The sequence below is a fragment of the Blastocystis hominis genome (assembly GCF_000151665.1).
Source record: "Blastocystis hominis, Singapore isolate B (sub-type 7) whole genome shotgun sequence assembly, scaffold_14".
Lineage (NCBI taxonomy): Eukaryota > Bigyra > Opalinata > Blastocystidae > Blastocystis > Blastocystis hominis.
The window spans coordinates 363803-386220 of record NW_013171821.1 but is presented as its reverse complement, the minus strand read 5'-3'; the positions used below and the strand labels follow the sequence as shown (position 1 = coordinate 386220).

Below are 22418 nucleotides of genomic sequence, written 5' to 3'. Positions count from 1 at the left end.
CAAAACCTTTACGCTCCTCGTCGATGTACATCCATTTCCTCTTTTTATATTTTATTCCTCAGGCCTCCATGACAACAAAAAACCTTTTCGAAATCGTTACTTACCTGTACTCCTCTCCTCCCTCCCCCTAATTATCCAGAGTCTTTCTCACCAAGTCTCCATCGCTCGCCTACCAAGCCTTCCTCTATTTCGACTTCCACGACGCTTCTCTCCTGCCCTCCTTCACCACGCTCTCCACGCTCTCTCTCTCCCTCCTCCCCTCCGCCGACCCTCTCCTCCAGACCCGCTTTCTCCGCGCGCTCTCCTTCCTCCTCCTCGCTTTTCTCCGCTTCCCCGACGCTTCCCTCCCCTTCCTCCCTCCCTCCACGCTCCACGCCGCGCTCTCTTTCCTCCACCAGCTCCTCCTCCTCGCGCTCTCTCTCCTCCGCCGCTGTACGCCCCGCTCTCTCCTCTCTCCTAGTCAATCAAGCCGCGTTTTCTCTCCCCTCCCCCCTCTTCGACGCCGCTCTCCGCCTCTTCCAGCGCGTTTCCACGTTTCTCCAGCCCCCCTCCATCCCCGTCCGCCGCCCCTTCCGCCTCCCCGAGAAGTTCTTCCCCCTTCTGCTTCGTTTCGCGCGCGAACTCGCCCGCTCCCGTGGGAAATTTGCGCTTTTCTCACCCCCAGCCCACTTCTTCGACTCCAAAAATAGTCCCGATTTTTGTCAATTGCTGCTGGCGCTGTGGGACCGCGTCCCGCCCTGCTACTTCGGCCTGCTCTTCGACAGTTTCGCGCAGTGCGCCCAGTCCCGCGGGTTTCGGCAGAGTTTCGTGCGGGAGTTTCGCCTCGAGAGATTGTGTTTGTGTCTCGGCGAGCCGTTTTGCACGCCGGATCTCGCGGTTTCCATCTTTTTAATCCTCACCGCGGTTCTGGCCGACTTCTCTCTCCCGCTCTCCCTCTCCGCCCCGCGGTTTTCTCCGATTCTGCTGGCGGAGGGGAAGCACAACCCGCGGTTTATCGAGGCTTTTTCGCAGATGCTGGTGATTGGCGAGAGCCGGTGCACGCTGCGTTCTGGCGATTTTCTGGACGATTTTTTGGGGGCGGTGAAGGGCGTTTCCGCGGTTATCGAGCAGTTTTTCTTCCACTGCGAACTGCGGCCGGAAATGAATTCGACGCGGCGGATTTTGGCGCATCAAATCCGCGAGTTCCCGCCATCTCTGCAATCCCCGCGGTATGTGGGGTATATCTCGAAACTCCACGCGTGTATGGACGCGCTGATGGTGGAAACGGGGAAATCGGAGGTGATGGTGGAAATGGTGGAAATGGGGAAATCGGAGTTGACGGTGACAGTGTCAACGCTGTCGTTGTTTTTATTGAATGGTAGGGAGTGCGAAGTGTTCATCATGAGATTTGTTTCGTGTGTATTTTTTGAATGAGAAGCTGCTGCGACGCTGCTTGACGCTTTTCGTACAGTTTTACGAAGACCCGATCATCTCTCTGCACTTGTTGGACATCATGACATTCATTCTGAAAAACCGGTTCTATCTTTATTACGATCAGGGCTCCAAAAAGGATTTGGGTCGACGGCTTCTCACGCCGACGCTCTGGAACCAAATCTGTAAAATTGGAGACTATTTGTGGAATTCCAAAAATCCGGGGCAAATGAAAAGCTATTTTGATTGGCTCTGCGTTTTGATGGAATCCTTCCTCCGTCGCGGCGGAAAGAACCGAAAACAGAAATATTATTTCTTTGTCTTTCTGAATGGACCCACCTGGCAGTCGCTTCCCCGCGGTTTTCTCCCCTATTTCACGAAATCGCTTTTTACGAAAGACTTCGATTTCCCCGCGATGAACAGCTTTCTGCAGCTGTTCCTCCTCTTCGACAAGCTTTGTACGGTGTAATTGCGCATTTTCACACAGACGTAACGGACATCGCGCAATTGCAGCAGTGGGTCGAGCTGCTCTGCGGCCTGGTTTCCCTCCCGCGGCGAGAGTTTCACTCCATGTTACTCCTGTTTCGACTGTTGGAACGCATCGTGACAAACTGTGGAAACCGTGGAAACGGCTGAGAAATAGTTTCGCTTTTGGCGGTTCTTCGAGATTCCACTTTTCTGAGTTTTTTTTTACGGTGTGTTTCGGAGAGCGAGTTGTCGAAACGAATCGATTTGTTAGATTCGTTTTATCGGTTGTTGGCGAAGAACGAATCGGATCCGAACCTCAAAACTTTGCTCACGTTGCCGCACGCGATTCAGTTGATCGAGTTCTCGATGTTTGAGCCCGCGTTGCTTTCCTTTATTCTCTTTCTCGTCTTTTCTTCGCTCACCGTCTGTCGTTTTTTCTCTCTTTTTTTCAATTGTAGGGTCCGTGGAAGCCGTTTCGAGCTCGATCCATTCGCTTCTCCGCGTTCTTTTCGAACTTCTCGACATCTACACCACGCAATTCGAGAAAGATCGCTGCGTTCGGCGCCTCATCTACCGAATCTGCCTCCAGCTCAACTCGATGGGCTTCCATTCCTCCGTCGCCATCGCTTCTTCGCGCCACCACGCGACGCTCCGCGCCATTTGGAACCTTCTCTCCATCCCGTTCAGTCGAAAACTCGCCAATCAGCTTCGCGAAGCCAGCGAGTTCGACCTCGACAGCGAGGTCTGGAGCGAGTCTGCGGGGTCCAGCGTGGCGAACTCGCGGCGAAACAGCTTCGTGCAGTCGCAGCGATCGTCGGTGCAGTCGACCGGAGAGTTCGACGTGGAGTGGATGCTGCGCTGCGGAGAAACGGCGAAAGTGGCGCTGAAGGAGACGACGGAAGTGGAGGAAGCGAGAGAGCGGCTGAATCGATCGAGGAAATCGATCGGGAAGGCAAGGAGGAGAGAGAGCAGGAGCGAAGAGGGAGGAAAAGGAAGGGGAAAAGGGGGCCGAAAGAGCGAATCGAGCTTGCTGACGAGCGGAGAGGAGAAGGCGAGCGAGAAGCTGAGGAAACGGTTGAGCGAACCGGTGAGACGATGGAGCGAGAAATCGAGTGAGTCAACGAAACGAGCGGGCGAAAAAGCGAAATCGATAAATGAATCGTTGAGGAAATCGTTGAGCGAATCATTAAATGGAAAATCGAAATCGTTGAATGAATCATTGAATGAATCGTTGAATGAATCATTAATTGGAAAATCGAAATCGTTGAATGAATCATTGAATGAATCGTTGAATGAATCATTAATTGGAAAATCGAAATCGTTGAATGAATCGTTGAATGAATCATCAAAATCGATGAATGAATCATTGAGGAAATCGTTGAATGAATCATTAAATGGAAAATCGAAACAATTGAATGAATCATTGAATGAATCATTAAATGGAAAATCGAAACAATTGAATGAATCGCTGAATGAATCATCGAAACCATCAAATGAATCATCGATTGAACCATCTAAACAATTGAATGAATCTTCGGGCGATCCTTCGACCGAAAAGGCGGATGCCTCGCCAGAATCAAAGGACAAATCGATCGACTCTTCCAAATCGAATTCCAACGATTCTGTGCCCAAACCACACAATGAAACGCCTTGCTTTTGCTTCCAAGTCGAACGCAACCCGAACGATATCTCACACTCCTCAGCACGCTTCCACTATCAAATGGCCTATTACACGTGCCAGTGCGATCAGTGCATTCAAAACCCGATCGAATTATTCGATATCGTCGATCCAAACTTTGAAAACTACTTGAATTCCGAGGAAATCGAGGCAGTCTATCTGTATTTGGAGTTTTTATTATCGATTATGAAGAAACCGGGCGACTGCTTTGAGCAAACTTTCGGTAGCGGCCATTCCTTGATATCATGTAGATGTCGTGCTCTATGAAGAGATCGAGTCTTTAAAAAAGAACGTGGACCTATATACGAAGCTGAATAAGCAACTTAGCGTAAATGAACTCTCGAGAAACCTGCACATTATGTTGCAGTGGCTAAATCCTAAACGTATGTTTGTTTCTTGGATTGTGAGCGTAGAACAACCCGAGCCCTACAATCCCGACCAAGGGAATCTCAGAATTATACCAGGCAAAGGATCGTATAGAAAAGAGATCAAAAAATCGGAGGGTGACGAGAAAGAAATTATTTCGGAGGTTTCTGTGGCCTTATCCAACTCCGTGTTGTCCCATCCTTGGAATAAGGATAAACGTATTCAAATCGATGAAATTGTAAATTGACGTGTGTTTCTGTTTGTTTGCAAAAGCAAATGCGTAGGGTTTCGTTTAGGACAAGAAAAAGAGAAATCAAAGTTTTTCTTTCCTATTATTACTAACTACTGGAATATGAGTTTGCCAATGTAGAAGGATGGCGATCCTGCTCTTATATCTAGTTTCCGAAGTGTGGAGGCTGTCCGAGAGTATAGAGAAAAGATTGTTACTGAATTTTTTGAGAAGAACCATCGCTTTCCTAAGATTGGGTTTGTCCCCACCATGGGAGCTCTCCACGATGGTCACTTGAGTTTACTCAAGATTGTAGCCATTCGGACTCCACCTAAGGTGTAGGCTCGTCAGAACAATGACTTTGTGATGGCCAGTATCTTTGTGAATCCAAAGCAATTTGCTCCTCACGAAGATTTCGCTGCCTACCCCCGCACTCTTGAAAATGACTGCAAGCTCGTTCAGAGTGTTGGTTGCGATGCGGTGTTCGCTCCTTCTGACGAAATGATGTACCCTAAGGTCCCCAAGTACCTTACCTACGTCACGATCGAAGGAAGCGACAGCATCAGCGAAGGAGCGGCCCGTCCTGGTTTCTTCCGCGGAGTCGCGACCGTGGTAACCAAATTGTTCAACATCGTGCAGCCCACGAACGCCTACTTCGGCCAGAAGGACGGCCTGCAAGCCATTATGGTGCAGCAATTCGTCCGCGACCTGAACATCCCCGTGCACATCACGGTCTGTCCCATCGTCCGCGCCAGCGACGGACTCGCTCTCTCCTCGCGAAACGCGTATCTCAGCGCAGAGGAACGCGCCGCCGCGCCCGCGCTCTACCAGTCGCTCTGTGCGTTCCGCACAGCGTTCGAAAAGGGAGAACGCGACGTGGAAACGCTGCGTGCCGCCGCGATTGTAGGGATAACCGCGGGGAGTGAGGGGTAGAAGCGATTGGGAGAGGAACCGCGGTTCAAGCTGGATTATCTGAGCGTGGCGAACGCGGTGACGGCGGAGGAATTGAGCGGAAAGATCGAGGAGGAAGGGATGGGAGATGGAGTGTTCGTGTCGGTGGCCGCGTGGATCGGAACGACGCGATTGATTGATAATATCGTGCTGAGAAAGGAGAATTAGAGAGAGAGAGTTCATGAATGAATGAATGAATGAATGAATGTGTTTGTTGGAATAAAGAGTAGAATCAATATGGTGATTATTGTTGTAAATACATGGGGAGAAATTGAGAAAGAGAGAGAGAGTGGAATGGATCAATCACTGAGTGAATGATAGAATAGTGGGTCGGGTGAAGGAATGAAGAAGCGACAGAGAGAATCTCTAGGTGATTTACTCTTGAATTATAGGTAGAAGAATGAACGATAGGCTTAATTATTTATTTCCTCCCCATATACACAATGATTAACAGCCATACCAAGTCTATTCGCTCGCAGATCCACTCACTATAATTCCGAATCTCACTCCCGTTTCAAACAAACACTTCAAAGACCAACATCCACACTCAACTGACTATTCGCATCCGCGTTATGTACAGAAAAATTCGGATCCAACGCCGTCTCTGCATTGGCTTCCATCTCTCGCTCCTCCGCCGTCGGTTCGGCAGGAAACAACTCTCTCTGATACGGTTCCTTCGCGGTGGCCGCCTGCTGCGGAACCTCTCCCTGCTCATTCAACACCGATTCATTCACCATCGAGATTCCGCTCTGCGAAGGCAGCGGAAGTCGCGGCGATTTTTGATTGATGGCCTGCAAAAGGCGCGAGACGTTGCTCGTGACTTCGCTAATCGCCAGCTGCGCGCGCGAACGATCGTTCACCGCGAGGAAGTTGATTTCCTTCAGCTCTGCGATTTGCTTTTGAAGTTCTGAAACAAACAAACTCTGAGACGCGAGCGATTGCTTGAGACCTTCCGTCTCTCGCTCGTAAAGACTGATTCGCTTCTCTGCCGTGTCGCTAATGTCTTTAAACCGCATAAACTCGCGACTCAGCCGCTGGCTTTCGTTCCGAGCCTCGGCAAGTTCGCTCTGCAACTCTTCAATTCGCTTCAAATTCGCTTCGTCCTTCTCTTTCAGCGCTGCAAACTGCGTTTCCAGATCTAATCGCTCCGCGTGCTCCTGCGCCAACCGCGAATTCACGTCTGCGACTTGCCGCTCGCGCAGCGCGCAGCTTTCCTCCTGCTTTTTCAACGCCGCCTCCTTCTCGAGCAGCTCCTTCCGCTTCTCCTTCACGAACTTATCCATACTCGTGTACAACTGCTGCGTTTCGTTCAAATTCGACAACGCTCCCGCGATTTCGCTCTGATGATCGCTCAGTTTCGCTTCCTACAATTCGTGGCGAGTCGGTTTTCGCTACTTTCTCCGCGATTTCGCGCTCGAATTCTTCCTGACGCTCCAAAAACTCGCGGTCGCGTTTGTCCGCCTCGCGAATCCGCGCTTCCAACGCCTCGCTGTGCTTCGCGAGCTCTTCTTCGAGCAATCGCACCTGCTCTCTTCGCTTTTCGATCGCTTCTACCGTCACATTCGAATCGAATTCGCACCGTCTTTGATTCGTTCCAGGTCGTTCAGCTCCGCTTCGCGCGAAGCCACTTGTTTCCGCGCGTTTTCCAAATCGTCCACGTATTTCCGCTTCGCGTACAGCAGACGATCCGCCTCGTTGCTCTTCTCTTTCGCTTCTTGGTTTAAGCGAAGCGCCTCGCTGTGCAGTTCGTCCGTTTCGCGCTCGCGCTCCAGGATGGCTTGTTCTCGCTTGGTGAGCTCTAATGCGCGGCGGCGGTAGCTTTCGCGCTCTGTGGAGAATTCGTGGGAGGAAGAGCGGCTTTGGAGCTCCAGCTGGAGGTTGAGATCGCTGATTTGCTGGCGCAGCTGGTGATTTTCTTCACGCAGTTTGCGGACTGTGCTGCTTTCGTTTTCCGAATCTCTGGATTCTAATTGCCTTTCACGGTCTGCTATTTCCAACGCTCGTCTAAACGTGCAACCAAACTTGAATGAAACACCTCTCCAATTCTCGCTTCTTTTGATCATAACGCTTTTTTCTTTTTTTCAGGGACTCCTTTACAGTGTTAATACCATCCAGAGCACGTCGCAAAACATCCATGCTGACTTTCCCAGAATCCTACTTGTAACAATCTCAAAAAAACCAAGTTACGGTTGGTAAATAGATTACGGGCTTCTTTGGCTGCTCTGGAGAGGAATCGGACTCACTCAGGTCGCTACTACTGAGTGTCATCAACTGTTGTTCCATTTATGCAGGTTGAAATTAAAACCACTTGAATTGCTAAGCTGTATGAATGGAACTCAAAAAATCAACTCGATTTTTGGAAAACCAATGAGTGGTTTCATTCTCCAGAAACGTCAGACGATTCTACTTGAACAAGGAAATGTCTCTTATTGGAGAGGAAAATCTGAATGTGCCAGATCTGAAGGAAAATGCGTATTTGTTTATAGTGGTTTTAAGGGTGTAGCGTGGATGAGGTGGCACTGAGCGTGCGTAGAGATAGAAACAAGAAATTAACTGAAAGAGAGGGTTACAAAAGGAGACAAAAAAGAGTAGGGCTGGTTTTGGGAACTTGACATTTTCAGGAGCAGCGAAAGGAGCTCCGCAAAAAGACCCAGTTCCTCACTCCCGAAAAGCTTGTAAAGTTGAACATCAAGCAGCGCAACGATCGGAAGCGTTTCAACCGCCAAGCCAAGCGTCTGAAGCAGAACTTCATTAAAGTGGACACAAACGAAGGTCTGATTGCCATTGTCCGAATTGGTTCGAGTACGGATGCTTCGAGAAAGACGAAGGCGATTCTGAGCGATCTGCATCTAACGAAGCTTTACTCCCTCGTCTTTGCTCGTCGCACCCCCGAGCTGCTTCGCAAGCTGATTTTAGTGAAGCCGTTCCTTGCTTGGGGCGTTCCGAACCGTAAAACCGTAAACGAGCTGCTTACGAAGCACGCGCACACGATGGTAGGCTTAGAGCATGATGCAGATGCTGATGGGTAGATCGAAGGAAAGCGCGTTCCTGTTTCGGATAACGTGATGGTTGAGGACCATTTGGGAGATAAAAACATTATTTGCATTGCTGATATGGAGAACGAGATTGTGACCTTAGGTCCTGAGTTCGATGCGGTCATGGAGTTTTTAACTCCGTTTGAGTTGGGCCGTGCGTTCACGAAGGTGGAAGTGGGAATTCTGCACAAGAACCATATTGATGCAGGAGATCAGGGAGATGACATTAACAAGATTATTGAACGTATGCTTTAGTCGGTTGTTTATTTGTGACTTTTATTTGAATCGTTTGGAAGCTGTTTGTTCAATTAAAAGTTTGTCACACGCTGTTATGTTGAGGGCAGGACTATATGCTTCGAAGACGAGTATGCGACGTTTTATGAGCACCGGCTTACCTAGTTCGGGGCGAAAACTGGCAGTATCGAGCGCGAAGCTTCGTGATCGCATTCAGACGATTTATGATACTGTGGGGTCTGACGAATTGCAAGCAATATATAGACACTGCTTCCTATTAATGAACGTGTTAACGGTCCTCTTGAGAAGTATCTGTTTGTTTTTTCGTTTCAACGCGCAGAGTTAGACAGCAATTTCCAGCAATGCCCGTAGTTTTCTTGCTCGGAAACCATTCGAGCGGAAAGTCAACATTTATCAACTATATCACAGGAGCGTAGCACTTTTCTCTCCTCCCTTCACGATCCAGAGAAGTCCAGCACACCGGAGTGGCTCCCACCGATGACAGTTTCACAGTAATCGTCCCAGGCGACGAAACGTCGACGAAAGACGGTCGCACGCTCGTCGACGACCCCGATTTCGGCTTTGGCGGCCTCCAGCACTTCGGGCTGTCCTTCCTGAGCCACTTATCGATGAAAGTGCGCAACGACATTCGAACAAAAGACATCATTTTAGTGGACAGCCCCGGAATGATCGACAATCCTTCTCTGGGCCTCACCAAGAACTCCTCGCACGACCGTGGCTACGATTTCATGAGCGTGACGAAGTGGTTCGCCGACAAAGCCGACGTGATTTTGTTCTTTTTCGACCCGGACAAGCCGGGAACGACCGGCGAGACGCTTCAAGCGTTAACGCAGGCGCTGCAGGGGCAGGACGCGAAGCTCCGCATCATTCTAAACAAGGTCGATCAGTTCTCGAAGGTTCACGACTTCGGCCGCGCGTACGGCGCGCTGGCGTGGAATTTGGCGAAGGTAATCCCGCGGAAAGACATGCCGGAGATCTTCACGATGTGCGTTCCGCACGATAAAGAAATGAACGAGCCGACGAGTCCGTGCATTCCGCTCGACGATTTGCAGCACGTGCGCAGACAAGTTTTAGAAATGGTGCTGAACGCACCGTTAGTGCGATTAGACAACATGATCTCGCAGCTGAGCGACGCCACGCATCTTTTATTGCTGCATTCCCGCGTGATTTCAACGCTCAAAGCCACGCAGTCCAAAATGAACACGCAGAAATGGGTCTCTTCGATCGGATCCACTTGCTTGGGACTCGCCGCTGCCGCCGCGGTCGCGTCGGAATCTGGGTGAGGAGTGAGGGGTAGAGCGACCGGACTGGCGGGCGCGTGGAGTCTGGGAATAACCGCGGGGATTGGGGCGTTGTCGGTGGCGAATGGAGGCCGGATAGTGGTGTCGCGGGAGAAGAAGTAGGTGGAAACGTGGAACTGGGAGGTAGAATAAAGAAGACGCTGGCGAAAATGAGCGACGACGCGTATCTGAACGACGTGTTTAAGAAGTTGTACTTTAAAGAGTTGTCGGGAGGCGATGAATTCGTTGTGTCCATGTGGAGTCGGATCTCCCCGTCGATTAAACACATGCTGGAGACGATTGGATTGAAGGATTGCACGCCGGTAGGAGAGAGAGAAGGCGGTTGAGCGTAGCTGAAACGGTCGGAGATCGCGAAGCTGGAGGAAATCGTGAATGTGACGCTGCCGCAGCTGCGAAGAGAGACGAAGCCGCTGCGAAGAGGAGACGATCGAGAGAAGGAGAAGGAGGAAGAGGCATGGATTGTTTGTTGGAAACAGAAAGAGAAGGGGAAGGGGATGAAGTGGTTGTGGTGAAGCAGAGAGAAAAGAGAATTGAGAATTGAGGGTTTGTTTGAAAGTGTAAATAGATTGAAGTGGAAGAAGAATAGGGTGGAGGTATGATGAAGTAAGCAATAGAGAGTGAGAATGAGACAGGAATGGAGTATGTGTCAAAAAACAGAGAAAAAGTAGAATACAGTACGAAGTTCAGACCAAAACATCGTCATACTTCCTTAAGAGGTTTGATACATCGAGGACGGCACATTCTGATAGAACGACGGATTGACGCCCTGGTAGAACTGCTGTCCCAAGGGCTGTCCCAAGGGCTGTCCCATCATTCCGCCCATCTGCGGACCGATCGGCTGATTCAACTGCGGGCCCATCTGCGACCCGATGATTCCGCCCATCGGCTGCCCCATCACTCCGCCGATCGCGGGGCCCATCGCTCCGCCCATCTGCATCGCCATGGACGGATAGCTCGGCGGGTAGCTCGGCGGATAGCTTGGCTGGTAGCTCGGCTGATAACTCGGCTGGAACCGCGGCGCGTTCATCATCGGACCCGTCTCCTGCGGCTTCGTGATCGGCACACTCGGCGTCTCCGCCGCTTCCTTCGCATTCCTGCCGTTCTGCTGGCCTCCCTGCCCCGCAAAGCTCTTCGTCTCTCTGCTCTCTCGGTTCCCTCGGGGCTCCTTCTCCGCGTCTCTCGACTCTCTCGCCTTCGATCGCAGCCGTCCCTTCTCCTTCGGCTCGCGGAGCTTAAGCAGTTCCCGCGCAGGCTCGGCGCTGCGCAGCTTGGGGTCATAGCCGGGCATCACTTGCTGCGTCACCGACGAGAAATAGGACGGGTGCGAGAACCGGCGAGGGAAGCGTCCACCCGACGCCTGGCGGCCGCTCGGCGCCTCGTTCTCTGCTGCCGGCTGCGCGGCCGCGGCAGGCTCACCGGAGGGTTGCGAGGAAGGCTTCGAGGAGGGCTGCTGGCGCTTCGAGCGCGAGGGCTTCGACTCATTCCCAGCCTTCGCGGTCTTCTCGGTCTTCGCAGCCTTCCCAGGCTCACCAGAGGGTTGTTGAGGCTCACCAGAGGGTTGTTGAGCCTCAATGGAGGGTTGTTGAGCCTCATTAGAGGGTTGTTGAGGCTCACCAGAGGGCTGCTGAGCCTCATTGGAGGGCTGCTGCTTGCGTCGGACGGTGTGAGGCTTGCGTCTGGCTGGCTCGAAGGACGCGAAATCGGCGTGCTGGCCTTCCTGGCCGTGCAGGTCGTGCGACCACTGCGAAGCTGGCGCTGCAGGTTCGGTCTCCCTAGCGATCAAGGAAGCAGAACAGGACTACGCTGCGGGCTGGGAGGGCTTCGGCTCTTTTTTGGCTTTTTTCGGTTCTTTTTTCGGCTTTTTGGTGGCTGGCTCGGTCTTTCCTTCTTTTGGTTCCGTCGCGTTCGGTTTTGTGTTCGGTTTTGCGTTCGGTTCTGCATTCACCTCTGCATTTGCCTCTGCGTTCGGTTTTGCGTTTGCATCGGCATTGGGTTCTGCGTTTCCACTCTTTGCTTCCGCTTTTCCACCACGTTTCTTGTGGTACTTACCTCGGCCCCTGCCTCCGTTCTTCCCCGTCTTCTTTGCGGGAATCTCCTTCTTCTCAGAACCCGGCTCTCCTTCAGGGTTCTTTGTCTCTGTTTGCTCGGAATTCTGATCTCCACCCTCTTTTGGTTTTTCATCATTCTCAGCACCGTTTACAGGCTGCGGGTTCTCATGTTCCTCAGTCTTGACCACTTCTTTCGGAGTGGACTCATTTGACACATTAGTATTGGCGTTTTCAGCAACGGCTTCCTTATCAGATTTTCGAGTCTGAGGATCCGCAGGTGCTGCAACAGCATTCTAAGGATAAATAAAGCAGGTGACCTAAACAACTTGCTTATTATCATCTTGTTTCGGCTCTTCCGCCTTTGGAGCTTCCGATACAGGAGCAGGAGCTTCCGGATTCGGCTGTTGAGCGGGCTCTTCCGCAGACTTGCCGCTCTTCTCGTTTTTAGTAGCCATTCTAAGTTAAATCTTAGCCAAAACACAAACGGTGATATTTCCTCAGAAACAGTTACAGTGTTGGGAGATTGGTCCTTGAGTTTACACACAATCATAGGACGTACGACAACAGGAGCTTGATCTTCCGTATTTTCCATAACTAATGTGATTCAAAATAAAAATTGAGATGATTATTGTTTGTATAATCGCGGTTATTTGAAAATCTCTAGAATTTTATGGACGAATACAACAAAGGTCATTTGGATTCTGTCCTGACCTATGTTGCAGGGAAATCAAACCCAATGACCGAACCACTAAGGGAACGAGGTACTAGCTGGTCACTTTTGCAAATGGTAGAGGCAAGTTCATGGCTGCTTATGGCGACGGACCTCGTTCCATTCTCTCCTAATCCGATGAGTTCCGCCCCTCAATTAGAAATGGATGGTAGCATTTTGAATTGCTTCTGATGGTAGACCGTTATGGCAACGATTTTTTGGGATGGGATGCTACTAATCCATATGATGATGGCATGTTGTCTAACTTTTCTCTGCAGCTTCCGGAGTCATCGTGCGATACGGTAGATGATTATACGGAAACGAACCAAATCCAATTCAACGCTGCTCTACCCTCCTCTACTGATGTTTTGGAAAACAGGCAGCTTCCCTCTCAGCCCTTCTCTGTAAAATACTCATCGATGCCTCCTCCCAGTTCTTCCTTATTTGCGCAATCATCATCAACCACCACCACAACTTCATCCATATCTTCCCGTTTTCTTCTGCTTCCATCGATTGATTTTAGGAGCGACCACGCGTAAACGTCTCCTTCCATCGGGTCCTTGCGTCCCGACCCTTCCCGTCAAGCGCTCGGAGACGGAGGAGAAGCGCCAGCGCCGCTTGGAGAAAAACCGCGAAATCGCGAAGAATTGCCGCAAGCGGAAGAAGGAGAAGAAGGAGGCGCTGGAGGAAGAGATCAAATACCTCAGCGAAGAGAACGCGCGGCTCCGCGTGCAGCTGAAGGACGAAACGGACGATGAGACGCGTCGAAAGCAGCGGGTGGAAGGGCTGGAGAGGCTCCGCGCGAAGTACGAGAGCGGAGATGCCGCGGGGATCCAGCAGGAAATAAGGCAGTTCGTGGCGGATTGGGTGTCGTTTGGGCAGAAGCGTTTGATGATGGCGGAGTTTCATTTGGATCAGCTGAAATCGCTGATTCTCCCAACGCAGGTAAGACAGAATCATCGATTGAATGAATTGAATGAATTGATTGAATTGAATGATTTTTGATCGGGTTTTGAATTGAATTGAATGAAGGGAATGAAGGGAATTGCAGAGAACGATCATCAAGAGATTTGTGATTGAATGAATGAATGAATAGATGAGTTTTGAATTGGCTTGTTTCTCCATTTCGTTTCCACTTTTCCACTCATTTCGTTTCATTGATTCTCTCTTTTCTCTTTCTCTCTGCTTTGTTCGTTTGTGTTTTGTGTGTTTCCCTTCCTCCCTTCGCAGCTGTCACCGAGGCAGTCGAGTTCTGTCTGTCCTCGCAACAGAGCTGCCACATCAACAAACTCTACACACACCATACTACCCTTTTGAGGGGTGAGACTGCGGAGTCTCGATCTTGGAAGGTGTTGAACGCATCGAGGACCCGCATTGCCTGGCGGAAATCGCGATGTCGCAACGACAAACTCACGCTCTCTAGGTCTCCAAGATGTGCATGTGGGCGCTGCAGCAGAGCGACGAGTTCTTCGACGAGAAGCTCAACGAAGTTCGCTACGGCGGAGGCATCTGGAATCTCATCTCCAACGTGCTGCATGTAGGCGAACGCTCTCTCTGCCAGCGTAGCTCACGCGCGAGCAGAAGCACGCGATTCTGTGCAGCCGGCAGGGGACGGTGCAGCAGCAGGAGAACGTGGGAATGGCGATGGACATCATCGATGAAGTGCAGAAGCGAATGGAGAATAGCATGAATAGCATGAAGGAGCAGCTGAAGGGGATTGTGAATGTGCTGACTCCGGAACAACAAGTTGAGTCCCTTCTGTTTATTCAGAAGGTGTTGCAAGAACCGAGGTCGCAAGAGTCGATCTTTAACACATTGAAGAAAAGGATCGATGTTCAGGAAAATGAGTCTTCTTCCACTCCAGAAGAAGAAGAAGAAGAGGAAGGTAATTAGTTTTTTTAGTGTTGTTTGTTTTTGATAAGCGAATACTATATAATTTGTTGGACTTTTGACTTTGTTGTTAAATTTACATCCCGATGGAAAAAGATAGTCCGGAATATATGGAAGAAGACGATTTCTGGGATTTTGGTACGGATCGATCATTTTTGATTTTGGTAGATGAGCCTGCAAGAGTGATCCATATCCCATTCAGTCGCTCCAAAGACGAAGACGTTCCAGCAGCACCTACTTCTTTTGGTATGGACAAAGAAATGATGGGTATGGAGAAAGAAATATCCTTATACATGACAGTTAATTAAAGATCCTTCACAAGATACAGCTTAGAAGACTTTTCCGATGAGTATGAAATAGTCGGTAATTCAAAAGATGAAACATTCAATAACGTGATTCCTGATAAGGATAACGACATTGCCACTTTTGAAGAAGAAGGTGTGCGAAAGCGTACTGTTTAACGTTCTAGAGGATCTCAAGCGGATCTTACAAAGTATTGATATCGAGTCAGATGACGAATCTGTCGATGATTCGGGATTAGAATTAAAGTTGGGCAGAGAGCTATCATTGGATTCTGCAAGCGACGAGCAACCTACAAGCACAATGTCGATGTCAGCCATGCTTCAAGAGCTAAAGAATTCAAAAGCGAAAGTTGAATCTGTGGAAGAAGAATCCCCAAAGAAAGAAAATCAGGAGACGGAAGAGGAGAGCAAAGGGGACGAAAAGAGGATAGAGACTGAAGCGAGACCTTTCGAAGAAGCAGTCGAATCAGTCGAAGCAAAGCAGGAAGAAATGCAGAGTGACGAGAAAGAAAATTTTGAAAACGAAGAAAGCCCAAAAGAGAAAGAGAAAGAGAAAGAAGAGAGCGATCCGGAGGAACAGGAGAAAGAAATCAAAGTGGAGGCCGACAAGGAGACGGAAAGTCCTGCTCAAGAAGAATCAGAAATCCATGAATCGAAGGAGGAGCCAGAATCCACAGGCCAATTGAATGTGGAACAAACAGAAAAACCCGATCAACCAGAGCAAGCAGAAGCAGAAGCAGAAGCAGAAAAACCCGATCAACCAGAAGCAGAAGCAGAAGCAGAAGCAGAAGCAGAAGCAGAAAAACCCGATCAACCAGAAGCAGAAGCAGAAGCAGAAGCAGAAGCAGAAAACCCCGATCAAGCAGAAGCAGAAGCAGAAAAACCCGATCAACCAGAAGCAGAAGCAGAAGCAGAAGCAGAAGCAGAAAACCCCGATCAAGCAGAAGCAGAAGCAGAAGCAGAAGCAGAAGCAGAAGCAGAAGCAGAAAAACCCGATCAACCAGAAGCAGAAGCAGAAGCAGAAGCAGAAGCAGAAGCAGAAGCAGAAAAACCCGATCAATCAGAACAGACGCTAGCAGAAACACAATCCCAGCCCCTCAACGAAACCCCCTCTCCAGAGCCGTCCATTCCCGCGGGAGGGTCCGGTTCTCTTCCGAATTCGCAAGTGGTAACGCTGGAAGATCTGTTCCCGACCCCCACTTCGCTCAGCCGTTTCTCCGAAGAAATCCCCGACGATTTCAACACGCGGCAGTTCCTTCTCTCCCAGCAGATCAGCCAGGCCCACCCAGGTTTCCCCGGTTTCCCCGTTTGAAGGGTAGACCGCCAGCTGATTCGGCGGCTTCTGTCGTACGACCCGCTGCCGTCCATTCCGCGCGAATACCAAAAGAAAGTGTATTTGGCGTTGCTGGGCGTGAGTGATCGGGTTTTGATGGACGGTAGGTGGAGCGAGAAAGCGTGTCGCGGCTGCAGTCGATGCAGTGGAGCGTGGACGCGCTGAATTCTTCGCTTCTGGAAGACTATTGCAACGCGATCTATTCTCATTTCTCGCAGGACGGTGCGTCCCGAAGGAGTTTTGCGATCGTAGAAACGCGACGCTCGCAGATCATCGTGGACGTGCTGTGGATCGTCGAGGGCGTTTTGGTCCTCACCGGCTCGCGCTATCGCCCCTGTATCGCTCGGTTTGGAGGCTCACCGTGCAGTACTCAGCGATCTGGCGCTGCTTCTCCTCACGCAGCTCGCGCTGGAGCGAACCGAAGCGCTGCTCTGCGTTCTGCGAATGTTCGCCAGCGAGCCGCAAGCCGAATTCAAGGAGCCAGTCGATGCGTATAAAGACCGCGTGTATTGGAAAGGGGACGCGGCGAATGATGGACTGCCTGCTTTCTTGCCGGTCGTTTCGACGGCGAGACATCAAGGCGCGCTGCGCATCCACGTGATGCTTCGACTGCTCACCAGGTCCGATTTGGGGGGAACCGCGGGATTTGGCGTAGATTTTTCTGCCCGGATTTGTTCGTCCATTTCGAAAAAATCGACGATTGCTGGTGGTATCCGCGTTCCTACGACATCGAAAAAGGCGACGATTTCATCACGGTACTCCACAGAGATCGGGTTTCGATCAGACCTCTGCCGGGCTCTCGGACCCCTTCGACGTGCCCATCGCGATCGAGGGTTCGGGTTTTGATCTTCCTTTGACTGAAGGCTGGATCCCCACCGCCTGGCTCCTCGGCGCCTTCCTCAACCCCGAGCTGCTTCGCGAGGAAGTTTGCTGGTCCCCCGCGCTCTCCCTGCGCTGCCTCGACCAGATGCTCATTCTCGGCGACTCCACGTTTCCCCTGTTTCTCCTTCTCGCCCTGTTCCGCCACTTCGCGTCCGCGTTGCTCGCGCTGAACACTGCCGAGGCGCTCGAGGAATTCATCGCCGATCTGCCCTGGCGACTCGACGCCTCCCAATCCTCCCAATCCTCCCAGCCTTCGGAGCTCTCGAAGCTCACGCAGCCTTCGGAGCTCGCACAGCTCGCGCAGCTCGCGCAGCTGGTCGAGTCTGCGACGATCCTGCACAAAATAGCCCCGATTTCGGTCATCCAAAGTCTCCGCTGCGTCGGCGCGCAATGCGCGTCGGGGCTTCTGCCCGACCAGCTCCCGGGCGACTCCGCGATTTGGCGGCGGCGGTACGACGCGTTCACGCAGCACATGCTGCTCCCGCGGGAATGGCAGCTCCCTCTGGAAGGGAACGAAGGCCGTCTGGAGCACGTGATGCTGCAATGGACGGGCGTGTATCGCGTGCTTTCCCGCGATTTGCCGCATCTGCCGTGTCCGTCAATGTCGGCGATCGCAGGTGCCTCGCTCTCTCTCTCTCCTATAACGCGCAGACTTGTCCGCGTGCGACTGTCTTCGCATCGACGCTCGCGAGGCCGTTTCGTCGCTCGACCGCCCGTCTCGCGCCCGCGACTTTTTCTTCCTCGACCTTCGCCGCTCCGCGGAGGGCCAGGGCGTTCTGCCCTCCGGACTGGCCGCAGAGGGCCCCGCGTGGCGCTCGCCCGTGCTGGTGGAGGGCGTGGTGGGCTGCCTGCGCGCGCTGAAACCCACCGTAGCTTCGCTCTTCCCGCCTCACCCAGAGCGTGATCGCCGTCGTCGTCAGCGGGCTCCCCGCGGATCTCGCCTCCGACCGGGAGTTTCTGCAGGACTGTCTGGCGTAGGATTCGATGGAGGCGTCGAGCGAAGCGTGTTGGCGCGAAGCGCGGTTTGCCGCGTGGCGGTGGTGGACGGCGGGTTCGCGGCGATCCACGAGTTTCTGCGCGCGAAGGACCGCATGGAGTGGCTGGTGGACCACAGCGAGCGCAGCTGCGCGGTCTGCTCGGCGTTCCGGCTGCAGCACACCGTGCAGCGAGTCCGCGAAAACGTCGCGTCCACCGCGCAGTCCGTCGCCGGCCGCGCCGTTCTCGCCTTCCAGAAGGTGCAGGAGTCCATCCGGAACGGGGAGTTGCCGCGGGAAACGTCGCTTCGGAAGGTGCAGGAAACCGCGCAGGCGGGATTGGGGAAACTGGGGGAAACGGGGCAGAGCTTGCTGTCGAAGGCGTGGTCGTGGACGAAGGAGCGTGGAAGCGAGTTGGCGAAGCGAGGTGAGGCGAAAGGGAGAGAATGGACGATAGTGGCCGCGGAGGAGGAGGATGTCAAGAATGATGTAGAGAAAGATGTGTTTACTGTGGAGAGCGAGGAGGAGGAGGACGTTCTGTTCGACCGGAAGTTCCGCGATCGGTCGCTTATCGCGCTGGCGAACGACATGAAGAAGGGACAGCGCTTCGAGGCGGATGTGTTCGCTAACGCGGGAGGACTGGTGTACGATGTGGAAAAGCTGGAAACATCAGACGATATGAATCGAGAAGGGCAAGCTGAAGAGAATGATGGTGGAGAGAAGGTTTTCCATGTGATGATATTCGGAAGCAGGGTTCTTGTGTATTTCCAGGAAGATAGTGGCCACTCCGTGGTGAAATATAACCTGGATGGACTGAACATCAAGAAGATGACGCTGAAGAAGGACGATAAGTCGGTGATCACGCTTTACTTCGTTGGTGAAACGGATTCAGTGTTCTTCCTCCGTTTGAAACTGGCGAATGCTTCCGATTTTCTTGAAGATGTTCAAATTATGATTGAAGATAACGCCAATTAAGTTGTGCTGTGTTTGTTTACGGAATCAATGCGAAATTGGATGAAACGTGCGAACAGTCGAAAATAGCCCGGATTTTTGACATTCAAGGTAGAAACGCTTGCTTTTTAGTGTTACCTTCAATCCTCTAGAAAATGCAAGCTAGATTTAGAGGTCTAACGAACTTGGTGCATTATGCAAAATATGTTGTTTGCCCTCGTGTGGGTTTGCGAGTTTTCTCTACAGAAGCTTCTCCTTCCCAAGATGTCTACGAACATATTAGCAATATGAAGACGAAGGATCTTTTCCAATTCGAGCCCTTCAACAACGAGGATCTCCTGGTAAGTGGTTTTGGCGAGTCATAGGAGGCTAATAAATAGGAATTCCCACGGACAAAGGCCGGAAGAGACTATTCCCTTAATTGGGCACTGGCGAACGAGTATTTCACTGTTTGGGGAAATGCTTACAGAAACCCTTCCATCGATATTCTGGAGAGAGACAGTCACGGAGAGGTGGATCGTGATGGCAACACAACTTGCACTCGTCACTATTTGCCCTCCTCTGAAGTGGCTGTGAAATCTGGCGATTTTGAAGATATCAGTGACTCTGTATGCCCTCCATGCGTCTTTCGCTGACTCACAGGTTAAAGATTTTCTGTCCCAGGTCCCCAATCTCTACGTGGAAGATGCTGCCGTCTGCTCGGGTCGTTGCGCGGAGCTCCGTATCCGTTCTGTGACCAACGACGCCGTTACCGCTATGGCTCTAAAGAACCTCTTCGTAATGAGCATCTTTCTCTCTTCACGATAGCACCGCATGCCTCTGCGCGACCCCATGACGCCGCACCCTCTCAGCGTGATCGTCGCTCGCGGCATGCCGGAGAGTTTCACGGCGATCGGGACGGATCCTCACTCGAAGTCTCTGACGGTGATCGCGACGGGCAACACGCCGATCGACCGGATTGTCGCCGAGGTGGCCAAGGCTGCGGCCAAGCAGATGGACGCTGCGCGCGGCACGTTCGAGGTGGAGATCCCCGAAACGGAGCCTGGCAAGGGTCCCACGAAGCAGGTGAAGAAGGGCCCCGTGCTGCAGAGCGTCGTGGGCGCCGCGGTGGTGCAGAACCCCGCGGGGGAGACCGTGATGATCTGCGGAATCCCGGAAGAGGCGAAGAACGCGGCGATGAAGGCGGGGAAGCTGTAGGAGAAGGAGGAGGGCGCGATGGGTAGGTTCTGCGGAAGCAACGCGGTGCTGACGAAGGACGGAGTGAGCCGCGTGTTCGCGGGCGAAGCGGTGAAGGCGGGGGCCGCGCCGGTGAGCGGAAGCATGATCGTGAATGGCGAGGCGTTCGTGCCGATCGCTGGAGATAACCTGCTGTCGTTCCCGTCGAAGGTGGTGTTCGTGGAGGAGAATGGAAAGCCGGTGCAGAGCGAGGACGTCGCCAAGATGCTGGGCGCGTATTGCTGCTGCGAGGACACGGCGAAGTTCGCGGCGGAGCTGCTGCAGAAGCAGGGCGCGGAGTTCGTGTGTGTGGACGCTGCCTCGGTTGGATCGCTCTTTTAATAATTCGTTCGGATGGTGGAGTGTTTGTTGGAGCAATTGGGGAGATGTGTGGGAGGGAAGGTGGCCACACTGGGAGGTATGTGGTTTCCATGGAAGACGAAGGCGACATGCACCGAAGAAGAAAAAGAAAAGAAAGAGTGTGCCTTCAACAAAAGAAAAGCGTGGTCTCGATAGACAAAGAACGTGACTTTTAGAAAAGAGGAATACTGATACAAAAAAGGATTCATTTGGAAAACAAAAAGGGGTATAGTAAAAAAACGTAGAATAAAAGTGACTTAAAACCACTATATTTTAATCTTTTGTTACAGGTTTGTCTTCTTCTTTCTTAGGAATATCGTTACCACACTGCGGACTTGCAAAATTACAACACATGATAGGGTGATAAATCAACTGAGCGGTACAAATATCATTCTTCATACCACTAAACTGCATAAAAGGCTTGATACAAATCCATTTCGAGCATGGAACAACACTTTCATGCGGAGTAGAGTCAAGCGGAGTGTTAGTATAAGATGCATAAGTAGTTTGGCTTCCATCTTCGACAGGAGAGGTAGTAGTTACCGGGGAAAAATTTGAAGTTGAACTGCCCTCCTGGCTTCTTGCCATTTGCTCCGCCTTTTTCAGCTTTTTAAACCGGTTCACTAGAATTAAAGCCTCCCACACACCGCCTACAATGGTACCTCCTCCGCTGCGAACTCCGACAACGATCACATATTACACAAAAGTTTGTCTTCGATTTGTTGAGAAAACATTGTAGTGGCTTACTAGCAAAGCATTGCCTGCACTTCCGGGTTTGACTAATCAAGCTCTCCTTCAGGGGAAGCTCTACGATAGGCATAACACAATAAATTTATAATGGGAACGAATTTTATCCCCCACTTTATGATTCTTAATTATCAAGAACCACTTTTCAAGTGATTAATCTATGTTTCTCCACAAACAGGCCAGTAACCTCTAAAATAAAACACTTTTTCTGGAGAAGTCTTAGGCTCGGAACCTTCTTCCTTTTCATCAGGCACCACAGGCACATCGATAGTAATCTTTCCAATCGGGCTAATAAGTCCCATAGCAATAGGCACTAACAGACAAGAAGCAATCACTGCAAATTCTACGCTTCATACTTCGACCCAATTCGTACCAGTGAAGATTATTCCTTTCAATGGAGTGAAGAACACCATGTTTCGCTTTTCAAACAACGAAACCAACCAAAGTGGAACCGTTACATTAGCCAGAGACAATAAAGCACGCGAACCAGCCACATAGCAGGTTCCTTCGATTCCTGCGCGTTTGTTTTTGCCTAAAACGACTCCATTCTGTGAGAAGATCGTGTTTCCCTCCCTAAATGAAAGACAAAGAGTTGATCAACAGGAGATGGTTACGACGACTCCAGAATAGACCGATAATACTCGGTACCGCGACCGTACAAGTGCTAGTGAGGTAGTAGCGGAAGGAGCGATGGGGAACTTTGTGAATTCTCTGAGTGTTACACGATAAGAGGTAAAGAGAAAACGGTGGCAATAAGAGTGGAAACAGCGCCCAAAACGACTGCTTCTCCTAATTGAAGGAGCATTTGTTTCTAGGGGAGAGCGGAAAAGGGTATCATACAGTAGGAGTCTCGTATCTATACAAAGGAGAATACGTGTAATTCAGATCCTGGAGAAAGTACTGAATACCGGTGGAATAAATAAAGAATCTCCCAAACAAGTTCTACAACTATCTAAAAAGACATATAACTACTTGGCAGGCAGCACGATAAGCGAAGTAGGCAAATGCTTGAGTTGCCATCGGAAAATGACTGTATCGGAATAAGCGCTGATCCCAAGTTTCAGGTTCTCCATTCCATCGAGGCAAATAGGTCCAATTCATATAGGAGATGCGCATCGACTTGAGGACATTGGATCTGAGCTTGTCCCACTTTGAAACTTGCTTTTGTTGAGGAGTAGGCTCCACTTCCGGTTCTTCACTCATCACCCTATCAAACTATGAACAATAAGGCAAAAAGAGAAATGTGGAAAGGATGGATATAATGTTATTTGAATCATCTGGTGATGTTTACAGGTAGTTCACTCCATTCCGCTC

At 51.1% G+C, this 22418-nt stretch overlaps 10 protein-coding genes; 7 read left to right on the top strand and 3 right to left on the bottom strand.

Annotated features, from left to right (window-relative positions):
* Positions 1 to 4317: 4317 nt before the first annotated feature.
* Positions 4318 to 5270, top strand: GSBLH_T00001901001 (uncharacterized protein; the record flags this gene model as incomplete). XM_013040380.1 has 3 exons in its annotated part: positions 4318 to 4463; positions 4494 to 5054; positions 5085 to 5270. Exons 1-3 carry the CDS (start codon positions 4422 to 4424, stop codon positions 5268 to 5270), a joined length of 789 nt encoding a protein of 262 aa, XP_012895834.1. The 5' UTR covers positions 4318 to 4421.
* A 359-nt stretch (positions 5271 to 5629) lies between these two features.
* On the bottom strand, positions 5630 to 7385 carry GSBLH_T00006346001 (uncharacterized protein; the record flags this gene model as incomplete). The annotated part of the gene is made up of 5 exons (XM_013040379.1): positions 5630 to 6466; positions 6498 to 6652; positions 6682 to 7106; positions 7138 to 7256; positions 7308 to 7385. The coding sequence occupies 5 exons, from the start codon at positions 7383 to 7385 to the stop codon at positions 5630 to 5632; spliced, it is 1614 nt and encodes a 537-aa protein (XP_012895833.1).
* Positions 7386 to 8167: 782 nt separating this feature from the next.
* GSBLH_T00001900001 (uncharacterized protein) lies at positions 8168 to 8432 on the top strand (the record flags this gene model as incomplete). XM_013040378.1 has 1 exon in its annotated part: positions 8168 to 8432. One exon carries the CDS (start codon positions 8168 to 8170, stop codon positions 8390 to 8392), a length of 225 nt encoding a protein of 74 aa, XP_012895832.1. The 3' UTR covers positions 8393 to 8432.
* A 301-nt stretch (positions 8433 to 8733) lies between these two features.
* GSBLH_T00001899001 (uncharacterized protein) lies at positions 8734 to 10205 on the top strand (the record flags this gene model as incomplete). Its single annotated transcript, XM_013040377.1, has 5 exons — positions 8734 to 8804; positions 8838 to 9659; positions 9690 to 9791; positions 9821 to 9995; positions 10026 to 10205. 5 exons carry the CDS (start codon positions 8734 to 8736, stop codon positions 10203 to 10205), a joined length of 1350 nt encoding a protein of 449 aa, XP_012895831.1.
* A 1429-nt stretch (positions 10206 to 11634) lies between these two features.
* On the bottom strand, positions 11635 to 12333 carry GSBLH_T00006345001 (uncharacterized protein; the record flags this gene model as incomplete). Its single annotated transcript, XM_013040376.1, has 4 exons — positions 11635 to 11701; positions 11739 to 12034; positions 12068 to 12197; positions 12227 to 12333. The coding sequence occupies 4 exons, from the start codon at positions 12331 to 12333 to the stop codon at positions 11635 to 11637; spliced, it is 600 nt and encodes a 199-aa protein (XP_012895830.1).
* A 308-nt stretch (positions 12334 to 12641) lies between these two features.
* On the top strand, positions 12642 to 13231 carry GSBLH_T00001898001 (uncharacterized protein; the record flags this gene model as incomplete). XM_013040375.1 has 1 exon in its annotated part: positions 12642 to 13231. The coding sequence occupies one exon, from the start codon at positions 12642 to 12644 to the stop codon at positions 12987 to 12989; it is 348 nt and encodes a 115-aa protein (XP_012895829.1). The 3' UTR covers positions 12990 to 13231.
* Positions 13232 to 13370: 139 nt separating this feature from the next.
* GSBLH_T00001897001 (uncharacterized protein) lies at positions 13371 to 14343 on the top strand (the record flags this gene model as incomplete). XM_013040374.1 has 2 exons in its annotated part: positions 13371 to 13987; positions 14017 to 14343. The coding sequence occupies exons 1-2, from the start codon at positions 13883 to 13885 to the stop codon at positions 14341 to 14343; spliced, it is 432 nt and encodes a 143-aa protein (XP_012895828.1). The 5' UTR covers positions 13371 to 13882.
* Positions 14344 to 16115: 1772 nt separating this feature from the next.
* On the top strand, positions 16116 to 17761 carry GSBLH_T00001896001 (uncharacterized protein; the record flags this gene model as incomplete). Its single annotated transcript, XM_013040373.1, has 5 exons — positions 16116 to 16311; positions 16343 to 16595; positions 16631 to 16730; positions 16760 to 16808; positions 16839 to 17761. 5 exons carry the CDS (start codon positions 16116 to 16118, stop codon positions 17759 to 17761), a joined length of 1521 nt encoding a protein of 506 aa, XP_012895827.1.
* A 1176-nt stretch (positions 17762 to 18937) lies between these two features.
* Positions 18938 to 20339, top strand: GSBLH_T00001895001 (uncharacterized protein; the record flags this gene model as incomplete). The annotated part of the gene is made up of 5 exons (XM_013040372.1): positions 18938 to 19123; positions 19163 to 19390; positions 19425 to 19559; positions 19590 to 19975; positions 20006 to 20339. The coding sequence occupies 5 exons, from the start codon at positions 18938 to 18940 to the stop codon at positions 20337 to 20339; spliced, it is 1269 nt and encodes a 422-aa protein (XP_012895826.1).
* Positions 20340 to 21262: 923 nt separating this feature from the next.
* GSBLH_T00006344001 (uncharacterized protein) lies at positions 21263 to 22307 on the bottom strand (the record flags this gene model as incomplete). Its single annotated transcript, XM_013040371.1, has 5 exons — positions 21263 to 21447; positions 21478 to 21677; positions 21753 to 21960; positions 22013 to 22046; positions 22077 to 22307. The coding sequence occupies 5 exons, from the start codon at positions 22305 to 22307 to the stop codon at positions 21263 to 21265; spliced, it is 858 nt and encodes a 285-aa protein (XP_012895825.1).
* Positions 22308 to 22418: the final 111 nt, after the last annotated feature.